We start from the raw sequence: 15,498 nt of genomic DNA on the forward strand, positions 1-15,498 counted from the left end.
GGCGGGGTAGGGGGATTTCACCGGCAAGGAGAGGGGGGCGGTTGCTCCTTCCTTCCTTCCTCCCCCCCCCCACCAAGAAAGCAGCCCCTGCTGCGCTGCTCCTTCGGGAAAGACCCCCTCCCCAACACAGACGCAGGGGTGACCGGGGGGGGGGAGGCGCCCCCATCCCGCCCTGCGCCCCCTCCTCCTCCTCTTACCAGCATGATGACCCCCCAAGCGCTGAGCACAATCCCGCAGGCGGCCATCTTCGGCCCGCAGCACAGCAGCGACACCATCGCGCCCGAGAACGGCGGCGGCGGCGGCGGCGCAGGACCCCCCCTTCCGAACTGCTGCCTGGCCGAGCCGACGCAGCAGACTGAGCCCGCCTCCGGAGGGCCGGACGGGTCACCTGACAGGGCGCGGCCAATCCCGTGAGGCGTAAGCGGCGGGGCTGTTTCTCAGACTAGCCGCGCCCCGCCATAGGCCGGGAGGCGGGACCCGAACTCAGCGAACCCATTGGCGGGAGCGCCCGGGAGGTTCCATTCCAAGCCTGCGGGGGGGGGGCTGTTTTTTTGCAGCTGCCTCAACTCGCTTCTTTGGTAGTCAGGATGGCTCCAGTCTCCCCTCTTGGCCACGGAGGCAGAGTCTGGGTCCGCTGGAGGCGGGCATTGGCATGTTGTTCAGCATATGGGGGGAGGGGGGGTTTCCTGTATATTAGATTTAGTAAAACTAGTAATGTTGGGAATGGCCCACCCACCGCCTGCCAACACCGAATGCTTGACCACCAGTTGGGCCCTTCAAATGTGGGAGATGTTCAGGGGAGGAGCAGGAAGAAGAGGGGGCAGCCCTGAACGTGCCAAGCAGGGCAGCGCTTGTGGTACTACACGCCAGGGCTGCAGGGTGGCTTGGGCAGTAACTCCCCCCGGAGTAAAACCTCCGTTCTTCACGGCTCCTGCCTCCCTGGTCAGAAGCCAAGAGAGCTTCTTCCCTGGGAATGGAAAACCGCCCCTTGGGAGAGTCTGTCCCTCCCCCCCCCCATATCATTCAGGTCTTCCTTACACAAAGAGGGAGGAGAGTACCTGCTGGCCATTTGGCTGCTCCTCTCCCTGTCCCCCGAGGGGTGATGTCTGAGCCAGGTGGGAGGTGGCCCCCCAGCCGTCAAGCAGGGAAGGGACTGGTGCCTGGGCTGAACGGCTCTCTCCCCGGCCCTCTCCTGCCTGCCAGGCACACGGCTGGGCTCCAATTCACAGTCAGCCCCAAAGGTTGGAATATTGGGGCGAGTTCTGGGGGGGGGGGCATTTCTCTACATGGGAGACACGGATCGCACATTAGGGCTGTGCGCATGGGTGCTCCTTTGGTTTCACATTTTTTGGAGAAGGGACATGGGCATATGGATTTTTGTCACCAAGAAAATACAGATGGACCCCTCCTAATATAACTTTGTTACAATAATGTATTGTTATGTGAAGACACTGAATGGATTTTAATACTCAGGTCTTACATGCCCCATGTCGTAATTCCAACTCAGGTACTACCTGTTTCTTGTTAACCAGTCCAGCTATAAAACATATTCCCCCCCCCATTCGATCCCCCTTTGCAATGGATGTAAAAAAGTTTAAATTGGGGGATGAAAGAAACAAGGTGGTGCCAGATCCTCTTCACCAGCAGTACATTTCCTACTCTCAACTCTCAACACACACACCCTCTCTAGGGCATACCCATCTTGCCCCTTCAGCCCCTACCTGAGAGCAAGTGTGGTTAAGAGCAATGGACTCTAATCTGGAGAACCAGGTTTGATTCCCCACTCCTCCATATGAAGCCTGCTGGTTGACCTAGGGCTAGTCACAGTTCTCTTACCTCACAAGGGGTATGTTGTGGGAAGGGGAAGAGAAGGAGATTGTAAGCCGGGTTGAGTCTCCTTAAAGAGGTAGAGAAAATCAGGGTATAAAAACCCACTCTTCTTCTCCCCCCACCCGCTGTCCCCTCCCCAAAGCCCATCAATGAAACTGATTCACACAAACCCCCACGTACCAAGACACCAAATCCAAGAAATTTATTAGCCTTTTCAACTTGTACAAAAAATGCATTATGCCACGTTGCCCACCCCCCACCCCCCACGACTCTGCGGCCCCTTTTCTGGCCGTCAGGAACTGGGTTCCACGGGCACCTTTTCCTCATCCGGAGGGCAGTCCACAAAGTCAGCCAGCATGGCTTCGGTCTCGTCGGTCGTCATTGCCTGGGCAGGGGGGGAGAGAATGACCAGAGAATTGGGGTGCCACATTCCTCAGCTTTCACCGAAGCACACTAGGTTGGGGGACAAAAAGTCCAACGTCCTCTTGCCAACCACAGGGAGGGGCCGTGGCCCAGTGGCAGAGCATCTCCTTGGCATGCAGAAGGTCCCCTGTTTACTCCGAAGGAGCATCTCCAGTTAAAAGGGTGATGGGAAGGGACTCCCGCCTGAGCCCTGGAGAGCCGCTGCCAGGCTGAGCAGGCAAGACTGACCTTGCTAGACCACGGGGGCGGGGGGAGCAGATTCACTGTCAGGCCACTTCGTGTGTTCAACCACATGCCTGAGGGAAGCCCACAAGCAGGATACGAAGGCAACTGCCCCCCCTCCCAGGAATTGCTATTGAAAGGTATATCACCTCTGAACATGGAGGTTCTATTTAGCTATCATAACTGAAAACCACTGTCATGGTTGTCTTCTTCTGTGAGCATTAAAGCCGTTGCTACATCTTACGGCGGCAAATTCCACAAGTTAATTCTGTGTTGCAAAAAATCATATGAACATCAGAAAGGTCCTGCTGGATCAAACCCAGGCCCATCAAGTCTCTCAGTCTGTTCACACGGTGGACAACCAGGTGCCTCTAGGAAGCCCACAAACAAGACAGCTGCAGCAGCATTGTCCTGCCTGTGTTCCACAGCACCTAATAGAATAGGCAAGCTCCCCTGATCCTGGAAAGAATAGGTATACATCGTGACTAGTATCAGTTTTTACTAGTAGCCATGAAAACCCTTCTCCTCCATGGACATGCCCGCTCCCCTCTTAAAGCCTTCCAAGTTGGCAGCCATCACCACATCCTGGGGCAGGGAGTTCCACAATTTAACTATGCGTTGTATAGTTAAACCTTCTTCTGCAGCCCAACAACTTCACAGAGGACCCCTGGCTTCTTAGTGCTGAGAAAGGGTCTCTCTCTGAACTTTCTCCCCTGCCCTGACCATTCCCAGGTTCACTAGGGCCTCCTGAGCTGCCAGAATGAACGTCCTGTTCTTCTGAGCATCGGGTCTTCCTGCCTCGCAACTGAGCTGGCTGCCAGGACTTCTCACGTGGCCAAAAAGCTGCCCACCTGACCCTCCCACAGGACCCAAATGCATTGTGCACAACTGCAACAACTGGGCCCCGCCTGGGCAGCCTGCTTCCATCCAGTGTGGCGGAGTGGCCAAGAATGTCATACTAGCATCTGGGAGACCCGGGTTCAAATCCCTGCTGTGCTGGGTGTCCTTGGGGTAGACACATTTTCTCAGCCAAGCTGGCCTCACAGAGTGGAGAACGATGCAAGGCAGTATGGGTCCCCATTGAGGAGAAAGGCAGGGTATAAATGAACTGAATGCGTAAACGAACAAGCAGACCACACACGGCCGTTAGACACGGCAGCTGTAGCCGTCCAGCTAACTGTGGCAAAGGGGGTTTCCCAGAGCTGAATCGGATTGACGCCTCCATCTGATTCCTAGATATACCCAATCGTGGACAAACACACGGTTGCCCTTGGGAACCGGCGCAAGGGGCTCTGCACCGCACAGCTGCCAGGTGGGGCTGCTCCTCCCCGTGATCCAGTGGTGTTGGCAGAAGGCAGCCCCACCCCTGCCCACCGAAGCCTTCACTGTGGGGGGGGAGGTGTTCCCGTGTTCCCGTGACCAGCCCCTCCCCCATCTCACCTCCTCCTTCACCTCCACGACCTCCTCCTCCTCCTCTGGCGGTGCCTTCTCCGGCTCTCCCCGGTGAACGCCTGAGGACTCCAAGGGATGCTGCCCCACCTCCTCCGCAGGGTGGCTCTCCTGTGCCGCCTCCCCCTCGTCCTCTGCCGCCGGTGCCCTTGGAGAAGCGGCTGGGGGGGCTGCCCCATCCAGAGGACCCTCCTGATCCATCTGGGGCTTCTCCTGCTCGTCAGCAGCTGCAGGTCGTGGGGAGGATGCCACCGGCCCGGAGGGCAGCGGGAGGGCCGGGGTGCCGGGCAGCAGAGGGGGTGGCAGGGGCAGGGCTTCGGCAGGGGGTGAGGGGGGCTCTTCCGCTTTCACCATCAGGAGCGCTTCCTCGGGGGGATGGAAGGCCTCTTCTTCAACCTCCATGAGAAGCCCCGCCCCTTCCTCTTCCTCGCCCACCCGACTGGGGGGCTCTTCCTTTCCAGGCACCTGCTCGGGGGGCTGTTTGTCAGTCCGGGGGGGCAAGGTGGGCAGCAGCCCCTCCTCGTCCTCCTCCGTCAGGCCTTCCTCCTCTTCCTCGTCCTCCGTCATCCCTTCCTCTTCCTCATCGAACTCCTCCTCCTCTTCCTCTTCGCCCAACTCCTCCAGCTCCTCCTCGTCCAGCTCTCCCTCTTCCTCCTCGTCTAGCTCCCCTTCAAACTCTTCTTCCTCCTCCTCCTCTTCCTCCTCGTCAAACTCTTCTTCCTGGCAAGGCACAAAGAGGAAGGCTTTTGCACTCCCACAGGACATTCCTGGGCTGCCCCACTGGAGCGGCAGAAAGAGAATCTCCCCCGCCCCCAAAGCTTTCTCCCCAGCAGCTCCGGTGGGTCTGAATGAAGCAAAAGGCTCGGAGCTCCTGGCCCCCCACCCACCCACCCGGCACCCACCTCCTCTTCCTCGTCAAAGTACTCCTCGTCCTCGGGGAAGTCTTCCTCATCGTCTTCCTCCTCCTCCTCCTCGCTGCTGTTGATGTTGATGACAGTGGGGGTGTCCTCCTCCACCAGCGCAGGAAGCAAGGTGTCGCTCGCCATGGTGGTGGGGGAAGGCGGGAGCCCCAGGGGAGCTGCCGAGGGAGGGGGCCCCAGGGGGAGGGGGGAGGCCGGCTCAGCCAGGGCCTCCTCCAAAGCTGGCGGGGGAGAGGCTGGCAAGGCAGGAGGGGCTGCTGGGGGCAAGGGTGGGGGTGCGGGAGGGGCGGGGGCGGGGGTGGGTGCCGCTCCTCCCCCCACCGCCACCCCTGCGCTTGTGTTGTTGACCATTTTCCCCAGCTGCCCCTTGGGCACGATGACCACGCTGTCGTCCGAGTCGCTCTCCAGGGAGAGCTCCACGTCCTCCTCTTCCTCCTTGTCGTAGTGGATGAAGATCGGGCGCCGCATCTTGGCTCCCGCTGCTAAGGCCGCTGCCAAGGCCGTCGTGCCGGGGGAGGCCGGGAGCGAGGGCTCCTCGGGGGTCAGGCGGGGGGGCAGCTGCCCCAAACTCGGCAGAGGCAGCCCCAGGGAATTGGCAGAAGCGGCCACGGAGGGGGGCGCGGAAGGGGAGGCCGGAGGCGGGAGCCGGGCTGCGCCGAAGGGCAGAGGGGGGGTCGGGTGGAAGGGGGAGGCTGCTGCGGGGGAGAGCTCGGAGGAGCCAGGGGGCAGGCCAGAAGGCCCCGCCAGCGGAAGCTGCAAGGACGGCACTCGGGGATGGAGAAGTGAGTTGCAGACCACCGCCGCCTCTGCACAGAAGGAAGACACCTGCAAAGGACAACGACGCCAGCTCTCAGAAGGAGCAGCGGCTGTGCAGGATGCCCCCATATCCTGGGGGGGGGTCTGCACGGCAGCAGACGCAGAGCACCCACTCAGGCCCATAGGAGAAGCAGCCTGACAGCAACGAGCTGGGGGGGCCTAGAAAGGTGAACGGCAGCCTCACCTGCAGATTGGCATCTAAGCGGCCCTGGCTCAGCAGCCGGAGAGCGCAGTGCAGAGGGGGCGGGCAGGAGGGGGCCGGGGCCAATACCAACGCCAAGAGCAGGCGGTAGAGCTCCCGTCGGCAGCTGGCGCTCGCGTACGGGGATCCGGGAAGGGGCTCGGCCTGGCTCAGTCGAATCAGTAGGGGGATCACCAGCTCTTGCAGCCTCTGGAAGACATTTGCAAGGAGGAAGTCAAGACCCTCGACCCCGACGGCACACCTAGCAAAGTCCTGGCTCAGCAGCCCCCTCCGCAGGGGGATGGGCCGTTGCCCTGCCCGGGTCCCTGGAGAAGAGCGCTGCCAGGCTGGGCACACGCGAGAGAGCGGGGTGGCCTGACTGGGGAGGCAGCCCTCCCACATCCTTCCCCTCCAGCGGTCAGGATCCCACCCTGCCCACTCCCCCTCAGCTGTGGCCTTAGAGTCTCAAGGGAACCAGCTTCTCACCCAGAGGTCAACCGTGATGAAACACGCGGGCTCCTAAAGAAGCCAGTAACTCTGAGCACGTGCAGAGTTGCCTTCGCCCCTTGGGCACCCGCAAATGTCTGGGGCTAGGCAGAAGAGCCACCCGAGCACCAAGAGCCCCCCTCCCCCACATTTGGGCCACCTAGGAGGCCGAGGCTGCCTCCATGGGCCCTGCACTGCCCACCCAGACCCCCACCCCGGCAGGCTGGTGCCCCTCCGCTGGTCACGGAGCCCTCGTCCCGCCCCTCCCCATACCTTGTGTGCTTTCTCGGCCAGAAGACTCCCGCTGAGTAGGACGGTGCGGCTCAGCCCTGGCCAAAGAGCCCCAAGGAAGGAAGGAAGGAAGGAAGGCAGAGAGTGAGAGAGAGGCTGGGGGACATCGGTCAGCTTCGTTTGTGCCCTCACCCTCTTTTTCTTCCAGAGCCTCCCCCAGCTGCCTCCGCCTGGGCCACGCAGGCTTTACCTTGCAGGGCTGCCAGGCAGACGTCGCTGTTCGCCCGGGGGTCGTGCTTGCGGTGCACGGAGGGCCCTGAGCCCCCCAGGTCAGACAGCCTAGGCCTCTTAGGGGCGCTGGGCTTCCCCTCAGACCCAGGGCTGCCCTCCCGCAACTGCAGAGAAGAGGGAGACACAAAATCAAGGCCAGGCTCGGACGGACGGACAGGCAGGCGAGGGGGGATACCAACACCCGCTTCAGGGAAGGGCCTGGAGGGCTCACCTGGAGACTCTCCGAGGGGGGGCTGATGTCAGCCATCCAGTGGCCCAGGAGGGCCTCGCTGTGCTGTCTGTGTCCCTGCAGGACGCCGGACGACGCTCCGGCCGCCTGCACCCAGAGGTCCACCACCTGGTAGAGTCGTGTCCGCACCGCGCTGAGGGCCGAGGGGCACACAGCAGATTTACTTTTCACCCGCAAGCGACAGAGACACCCTAGCAAAACACGGCCCTGTGCCCCCACCCCACCCCACCCCAAAGCATGTTTCATCTCCTCCTTCCAGGCGGCCTTTCTCCATTGCAACCTGGCATCCCACACACCTGTACGGGCGCTCCTGTCCCGGAAGGAGCAGTTCCCGTCCAGCACTCCAGGTGGTCAGCACCTGCGGGAACAGGCGGCAGAGGATCCCCCCAAACCGCACCAGCCGAGGGCCACACCTGCAAGGAGGGGGGAGATGGAGGGGGCGGGTCAGGATGATGCAAACATCCAGATGGGGGGGAAGGCCCGCCCCACCCACAGTCCCCCAAACTCACGCCAAGATAAGGGCAGAAAGCAAGTCCAAGATCTCCAGGTGGATGGAAGGCAGAAACAGCAGCCGCAACGGACCGTCGCCAAACCAGCCCTGGAAAAGAGTGTGTGTGGATGTGAGGGGGGGTGTTTAGCAGCAGACTCCCACACCACGGAGACTCCACCTGCCCCCGCCTGCCCCTCAGCAGCGCTCTGAGCAACAGGAACCGCATACTGACAACCCCTCCCTCAGCCCCAAAGGGCTTTGCCCTCCACGAGCATCTCCCCGAAACGCGCCATTCCAAAGGCGCAGAGGGGTCTGGGAGTGCCATGGGCCGAGCAGGACTTTGTTCTCTAAGTCCCTTCAGCCCCAAACATACCCTACAGAGGGGCCGGTGGGGCTTGGATCAGTTCCTTAGGGGATTATGCAACGGGGAACAGCAAGCGTTTCCCCCCCCTCCTGCCCCCAAGCACTGGCACACCCTTACGATGGCAACTCAGCCAGTGGGCGGTCAACAGCACACGCCCCACACGGACACACAACGTTCACCCTTAACCACAACGGCCACAGGGCCCGAGGCATGGGAGCTCTCTCTGGAGCCCTGCCCTTGGGTGGTGGTGTGGGGCCCACAGAGGGGGCACTGGGCACGAAGAGCGGAGGAGGAGGAGGAGGAGAAGAAGAAGAAGAAGAGTTGGTTTTTATATGCCAAGTTTCTCTACCACTTAAGGGAGACTCAAACCGGCTTACATACGCCTTCCCCTCCCCACAACAGACACCCTGTGAGGGAGGGAGGTGGGGCTGAGGAGAGCTTTTAATAGAACTGTGACTAGCCCAAGGTCACCCAGCTGGCTTCCTGTGGAGGAGTGGGGAAACAAATCCAGTTCACCAGATTAGCCTCCGCCGTCCATGTGGAGGAGTGGGGAATCAAACCGGTTCTCCAGATCAGAAGCAGGGCGCTGAGCCAGAGAGAGCACCCCAGAAACCCCAAGCGGAGCCCACGCTCGGGGGCAGGGGGCACAGAAGGGACAACCCACAGTCAGAAAAGGAGGACCAAGAGGGCGACCCTTTCCTGGGGTCCGCCTCTTAACCCAAGCTAAAGCGCCAACCCTTGCGTATGTGTGTGGGGAGAGAGTCCCCGTGCTACTCACAATGTTTTTGGTGGAGATATTAAGGGTGCGACAAACCAGGTCCAGGATGTCCTGAACGGGGACCGTCACAGGAGCTGGAAACTCGTTACTAAAATGAGAGGCAAAAGCACATGGGGAGGGAAGAAGAAGAGCTGGTTCTTATATGCCGACTTTCTCTACCGCTTAAGGGAGACTCAAACTGGCTTACAATTGCCTTCCCTTCCTCTCCCCACAACAGACACCCTGTGAGGTAGGTGGGCCTGAGAGAGCTGAGACTAGTGCAAGATCACCCAGCTGGCTTCATGTGGAGAGTGGGGAAACCAGCCCAGTTCACCAGATTAGCCTCCTCCGCTCATGAGGAGGAGAAGTGGGGAAAGAAACCTGGTTTTCCCTATCAGACTCCACCACTCCAAACCACCACTCTTAACCACTACACCACAAGCTGCAAAGGATGCAGGAGGGGAGGGGAGGGGGGGTCCTACCTCAGCATCTTGCAGAGACATTTGGCCAGGCCCGAGAACCGGAGCTTCAGATGGAGAAGGAGGCTGGTTTGTCCGTCCTCCGGTGCCGGCAGGGGGATCTCCACCCCGGGCCCCTCATAGTGCAAAGGCTCTGGAACAAACAGAGGGTGGGGGGCACAAGCTCAGCACCGCTGCCAGACCCCCCAAGGACACAACTCAACACCCCCCACGCACACACACATGCATTTTGACACAGCAGGAAACGCTGCCTCCCCAGGACCTTGCGGGCATCCAACGAAGCGGATGGGCAGGAGGCTCAGGACAGACCAAAGGAGAGTCCTCTGTACACAGCAAGCGGCTAAAACGTGGACTTCGCTGCCAGAGGATGGAGGAGCGGCCAAGGGGGGCAGAGACAGGCTCTCAAGGGGGGTTAGATGGGTTAATGGAGGAGAGGTCCATCAAGTGGCCATGGGGACTAGAGCGAGCCTCCCTGTTCAGAGGCAGTCAGCCTCTGAACCCCAATGCCAGGAGGCAGCATTGCCGAAGGCCCGGTGGTTGGCCCTTCAGAGGAGCTGGCTGGCTGCTGTGTGAGGGGCGCTGGACTGGGTGGAACCTGGATAATCCAGCACAGCTCCATAAAAACACCAGAAGAGCCGCTGCCAGCGAGGGTCTACCTAGTCCAGCATCCCATCTCAGTCGGCAGCCGAGCAGCCGGGAACAGAGGTCCCCAGAAGCCAAGCCCCCACCCCTCGCATCTGAATGGCTCCCTCCCGGGCGCCACGCACCTGTCTCGGCGCCCTCGTAGAGGGTTCCCAGGAGGCCGTGCAGCGTGGCCAAAAGGCCGTGGGCCTGCTGCTCCCAGCACTCCGTGTACTTGAGCCCCTGGGCGAAGCCGGCCCCCAGGGAGGGCAGAAGCGCGTAGCAGTCGCAGGCCAGCTGGGGAGAGCGGGAAGGCAGGCCGTGAGGACACGCACACCCCTCTGCTGCACAAAGACCCTCCCAGGCCACCCATCGACCCCGGAGCTCAGTGTGCCCCCTCCCTCCAGCAGACTTCCCCCCCTGTGCCAGAACAGACTTCCCCTTCTTGCTGGGATCTTCCACATGTGACAACCAACCCCATGGAGAACTGGGAGGGGAGTCTGCCTGCCTGTGATTCCACCCTTTCCTAGAAGCCAATTACTTTAACCAGGTGAGAAGAAAACAATCCTACGACTAAGAAATATTAAAGTACAAGCTGTTCTCAAATAAAACCCACTTCCTAAAGTGTTCTGTTTTGGAAAGTAGAGGAGAAAATCCAGTCCCACAACTCCCCCCCCCCGCCCCCCACCAACACACACACACACACACAAGGCCAGAGCTTTACCTGCTGCAGGTGAGGAGTCTCTGCATCGAGGCGGGCCAGGAAATAGGTCGCCAACTTACCCTGATGGGCAGAGGAAAAAAGTGGTCAGCAGCCCGCTCCCCAAAGTCAACGGCTCCTCCTCCCACCACGCTTACCATCAACACTTACTCGCAAGGAGCCACACGCCCGTGGATAAAACGTCATGCAGGCCTTGCTCCCTTCCAAGGCAGAGATCTGGCACTGGACGCAAACCCCATGGCAAGAGAAGGGGGAGAGAAGAAGAGCGGAGGGTGAGCCCTTCGGCAGGGGAGGGGGCGCACCAGGGATGGGGACTGAAGGTCTCCCCCTGCCTCCCACCCCACACGACTGCCTGGCCCCAGGCATCTCACCTCGGGTTTGAGGGCCAGTAGGGAGGTCAGGAGTCCGGGGATGTGGTTGGCGCTGATCTCTCGTGTCAGTTCTGGGAGCTGGCAAGAATACTCCAAGAAGTCCCGGAGCACCTGCACCGCCAGCTCCATCGTGGGGGGAGGGTCCTGGGACTTCAGGGCACAAGAGGAGGGTGAGAAGAGGGCTGTGGCAGGGGAAAAAAACCCACGACCCACAGCCTCACACTCAAGAGGGCCCTCTGCTAAGCCCAGATCCCTGGTCCATCCATGCAGCCTGGCAGACGCTCTCCAGGGTCTCAGGCAGAGAAAGGACTTTCCCTTCTTCTTCCCCACCCGGACGCCTTTTAAGTGGAGATGCTGCCAGGGACTGAACTGGGGACCTCCTGCACGCCAAGCAGAGGCTCTGCCACTGGGCCATGGCCTTGGGTCCGTCCAGGTCAGCATCGTCCACTCAGACTGGCAGCGGCTCTCCAGGGCCCCAGGTGGAGGGAAGTAGCATATACGGGGAGCTCTTATCTTTCAAACAGGGGGCGGGACCTGTCAAAAATTGCAGGCAGGCTTGTGTGTGTGTGCATTGGTGTGACTAAGGGGGCGGGGCAACGTGTTTCAGCTGCTGGCAGGCTGTGTGTGTGTGTGTGTGTGTGGCCATAGCTCTCTGAACAGGAGGGGGAAGATGGCTGGGAGTTTTCCCCAGTCGGTGGGGTTGTAGAGCACTTCTGAGTGGTTATTTTAACCCATGCCACCTCCAGGCAGGAGATTACCCAAAAATGTTGTTTTTTACATGCCTGAGGGTTTTTTTAGGACCCTGTGTTTAGGGCACAGAGTGTGCTTTACGCAATAGCGTGTTTCAGAGCCCCCTTACAGAACAGGCAGCCTAAAGTCCTGTTTTTTTCTATGCCAAGCCTGCTTGCCATTTTTTCATCCAAGACAGAAAGAGAGAGCCAGACTGCTTTTAAAATCATGCCCTCTAGCTATACCCCCCTTAGAATACCCAGCTAAAGCTCTGCATTGAAAGCCTCTCCACCTTTCCCCCAGCCACAAATGAGCTGGTTGTCTCTGGCCACCGCGCGCGCGAGAGAGAGAGAGGCAGAGAAAGACCCTTTCCCCTAGAGAGGGAAAGAGAGAGGGGGGGAGGAGCCAGCAGGAGGTAGGGGTGTGTTTGGAAACGCCTGTGATCTGGCCCCACCTTCATTGGGGAGGGGGAGTGGGGGGAGGCATTGAATGGTTACTCCGTCACAAGGCACAAGGGACATCCAGACAGGAGAGAGTGAGAGACAGAGGGGGGGGGGGGAGAAACTTAAACTTACCAGTTCTCTGCAAAAGTGCTCACAAAGTAACGCAGACATTTTTTTTCCACCAAGGGAGGGGGAGGAGGAGGGGTCTGGGTGCCTAACACAGCTACAGTGAGGGGATCTGGAGGCAAGCAGGCAGGCAGGCAGGCAGGCGAGATTCCTATTCCACCTTTGATTACGAGGTGGTAATCAAGAGGTGTAGTCTCATCCTCTGGCTCCTGCAGCACAGGAGTGCTTATACAGCAGACCCTCCCCCAACCACTCCAAACGCAAGTTCCTTGCAGGAACTTTTGAGAAAAGCAGATTTTTGCACAATACGTCTGCAGTGGACAGAGAAAACGCCCTCCCTTCCCCCCTCAAACAAGCCCTGCAGCCCCAAAGCCCCTGGTTTTTTAAAGTTTTTTTTTCTTTCACTTTACAGCCAAGACGGCTCAAAATCTACAGCCCCTCCTTGCAAAAAAAAAAAAAAACTGAAGAGATAGGCAGAGGGTGGGGGTGGCTGCAAACGGTTTTTTTTTAAATGCAGAACGGAGCTGATTCCTAGCCCCACTCATTCCGTTCCTGAACAGGTAGAGAGGAACTGCAGGTCTTTCTGAGGGGGAGGGGAGGAGGGGAACTTTTACAGACACACAGAGAGTGAGAGAGAAAGCGAGACAGAGAGAGAATTTGTAAGACAAAGGCAGGGGGGCTGTGAACCCCCCACAACCCCCACCCAGTTTTAAGGTGTGCTAATGTTCAACCAGATCTTACCCCCACAGCAGAGAAGTGTAGCAAAAGTAAGTTTAAAGCGGTGCTCTAGAGGTATTTTTTTGTTTAACAGACCAGAGCTGCTGCTTCTTCATTCAAACAACCGCAGTAAGAGTCAGAGAGAGAGGGAGGGGGTGGGCGGAGACGGAGGGAAACCTGCCATGGAAACCCCCAGAGGGTGTTTTTTCAGGATTCTGCCATTCCTATGTGGGGGTGTCAGTCTGATGGCCCTCTTGTCAAGGCCTGCAGCTGAACATGTGCTCTCCAAACCATGATAGCAGAAACTTTCCCCTTCATGCTGTCGGCATCTGACACTTTCTTTCATTTTCTAGCCGTGCAGAGTGAAGTTTTAGAGGGACAGACCTGATCGGCAGCTCTGCAAAACCGCCATCTCAGCCTCGCAAGGAGGTTTAGGGGGGCTGAATGAGGGGGGCTAAGGGCTCAGACTCCTGCTTGCTTAGCTGGCCCCCGTGAAAGTAAAACATGAAGGAATGGTTCTGAAACAGCACCCAGACCGCTTTCCTGTCTTAAAGCAAGCATGCACGGGGTGGGGTGGGGGTAAAAGTTAGTTGGAGAAACTTTGTATTTCTTAAGGGGTGGGGCAAAAGATAGTTGGAGAAAACCTTCTATTTTCTAGGGGCTCAACTTTCACACTTCTGACCCTCTTGTGTGGTTTTAAAAAAAACACCTAACGTTGAACCTGCCAGGTAGGCTCTGGTGACCCAACTCGCGGAGAGAGCCGGGCAGAGTGTCGAGCTTTGGCACGGAGGTCAGGGGCGGCAAGCCTGGGCGCCCTGCTGATTTTTGTGGCATTCCGGAGCCTACCTGGCAGAAACAGGGGGGGCATCTGTGTGTTTAGTTGGTATGAATAAGCCAACCTGCCTATGGCTAAAGAAAAAAAAAGCTCTGTGTTTTATTTTTACCTTCACGGGCCCGGCAGCAAGCAGGAGTCTCCCCCCCCCCATTCAGCCCCCTAGAAAAACAGGAGGTTACTCCACCAATCTCCCCACCCCACCCCACCCCACCAGAAACAGGATGCTTTTGTCCGCAACCTGTCCTGCCTTGAACGCGGCGTGTTTATCCAGAAAGGCAGCCCTGCGAGCAGAAGCGTGAGAGTCCGGCCCCCCCGCCCCCACCCCCCCCCGCCCCGCGGCTCACCTGGACGAGGTGCTGGAGGCTGCGCAGCCAGGCCAGGCCGTGCTGCCGGAAGGTGGCCGTGCTGCTGCCGCTCACCAGCAGGGACAGGAGGCACAGGCCCTCGAAGCTGCCGGCCGAGGGGAGAGGAGGGGAGAGGAGAGAAGGGGGGGTCAGACCGCCGGCCCCGGACCCCCCCCCCGGGCCGGGCCGCGCCCCCCCCCCCGCCGCCCCGCACTCACCGGGTCTTGAGGGAGCCCAGCCGGGCGCTGCTGATGCCCAGCAGCCCGCCGAGGGTGGGCGACGCCTGCGGGGAGAGGGGGGTCAGCGGGGGGGGCTGGGGGGCTGGGGGGGTCCCTTCCCGCCCTCCTCCTGCAGAGCCTCACCAGCGCGTCGCCGCCGTCCCTCGCGCAGCGCACCAGGCCGGCCAGCCCGCGGGGGGGGCCCCCGCCCACGCCCCCGCCGCCCCCCCCGCCCGGCGCCTCGGGCCCGCGCACCAGCCCCGCCAGCGTCTCCAGCGCCAGGCGCGCCCCCGACGGGCGCCCCGACGCCGCCATCGCCGCCCCGCACTGCCGCGCCTGCGCAGGGGCGCGGAGGGGCATGCCGGGAGAGGGGCGGGGGCTGGGCCGCGCCTCTGAGCACGTGCAGAGTGCCCCCTCGCCGCGGGGCGGGGCTCCCTGCGCGGGCCGGCGCGCCTCGGCCTTCCCGCCTCCCCCCCCCCCCGGCCGCCCGGGCAGCAGGAAGGGGCGGGCGCCCCCCTCCGCCCCCTCCCCCCCCTCCGCCCCCTCCCCCCCGGGCGCGCGCGGCGATTGGCTGCGGCCGGGGCCACGTGGGCGGGCCGGGAGGCTAGCCATGGCTCCGCCGCGCTCCGCTCCGCCCTGCAGCCCGGGCGCCGCTCGGCAGCAGCACCAGCAGCCCCAGCAGCAGCAGCCCCGACGGGCGGCCGGGCGGGCGGCGGGCATGGGCGACAAGGCGGGCACCAGGTAGGACGGGCGGCGCGGCGGGGGTCGCGGCCCCAGGCGTCGGGCGCCTCAGGGGGCCCCAGGAGCCAGGCGGCGGCGGCGGCGCTGCCTCCCCCTCTCTTGGCGGGGGGAGGACCCGCCAGCCCCAGCGGATCGCCCCCCCCCATAGCCAGAGCCCTTGGCGGCGGGGGGGCTTCCAGTGCCTGGATACAGGTGCTGTGGGGGGAGGCCACAGAAGCAGCTGGGGGGCGGGAAAGATTGCACCGGCGGCTGCCCCTGGCTGGCATCAAATGCTCCCCACATGTAGGGCGGGCTGTGCCCACATGGGGTGGAGGGGGTGGCACGCAGCCCCCCCACACACACACACACACCCCGCTTGATTGCCCAGGAGGTGCCCGCGTTGCACGCAGGCTGTTCTCCACTCCGTACCCGTTGGCTCGCTCTGCCCCCTAACTCCCACTCACCTCCTAGGGGCACAGTGGGGC

General features: G+C 61.0%; 2 protein-coding genes across 3 annotated transcripts in view; both read right to left on the bottom strand.

Moving 5' to 3' along the window:
* The window catches only part of RNASEK (ribonuclease K), a 278,954-nt gene extending 278,670 nt beyond the window's left edge, over positions 1 to 284 (bottom strand). For both annotated transcript variants that reach the window (XM_056863415.1, XM_056863414.1), the window contains exon 1: positions 198 to 284. In XM_056863415.1, the coding sequence (XP_056719393.1) occupies positions 198 to 275 (78 nt within the window). In that variant the 5' untranslated portion in view covers positions 276 to 284. The remainder of the gene's footprint in view (positions 1 to 197) is intronic.
* A 1,838-nt stretch (positions 285 to 2,122) lies between these two features.
* On the bottom strand, positions 2,123 to 11,025 carry PELP1 (proline, glutamate and leucine rich protein 1). Its single transcript, XM_056863946.1, has 15 exons — positions 10,882 to 11,025; positions 10,661 to 10,732; positions 10,514 to 10,573; positions 9,936 to 10,086; positions 9,172 to 9,301; positions 8,711 to 8,798; positions 7,588 to 7,676; positions 7,375 to 7,491; positions 7,061 to 7,211; positions 6,809 to 6,953; positions 6,601 to 6,656; positions 5,845 to 6,051; positions 4,827 to 5,669; positions 3,916 to 4,644; positions 2,123 to 2,215 (listed from the first exon to the last, which is right to left on the bottom strand). Exons 1-15 carry the CDS (start codon positions 11,008 to 11,010, stop codon positions 2,123 to 2,125), a joined length of 3,060 nt encoding a protein of 1,019 aa, XP_056719924.1. The 5' UTR covers positions 11,011 to 11,025.
* Positions 11,026 to 15,498: the final 4,473 nt, after the last annotated feature.

The sequence above is a fragment of the Euleptes europaea genome, chromosome 18, assembly GCF_029931775.1.
Source record: "Euleptes europaea isolate rEulEur1 chromosome 18, rEulEur1.hap1, whole genome shotgun sequence".
Lineage (NCBI taxonomy): Eukaryota > Metazoa > Chordata > Lepidosauria > Squamata > Sphaerodactylidae > Euleptes > Euleptes europaea.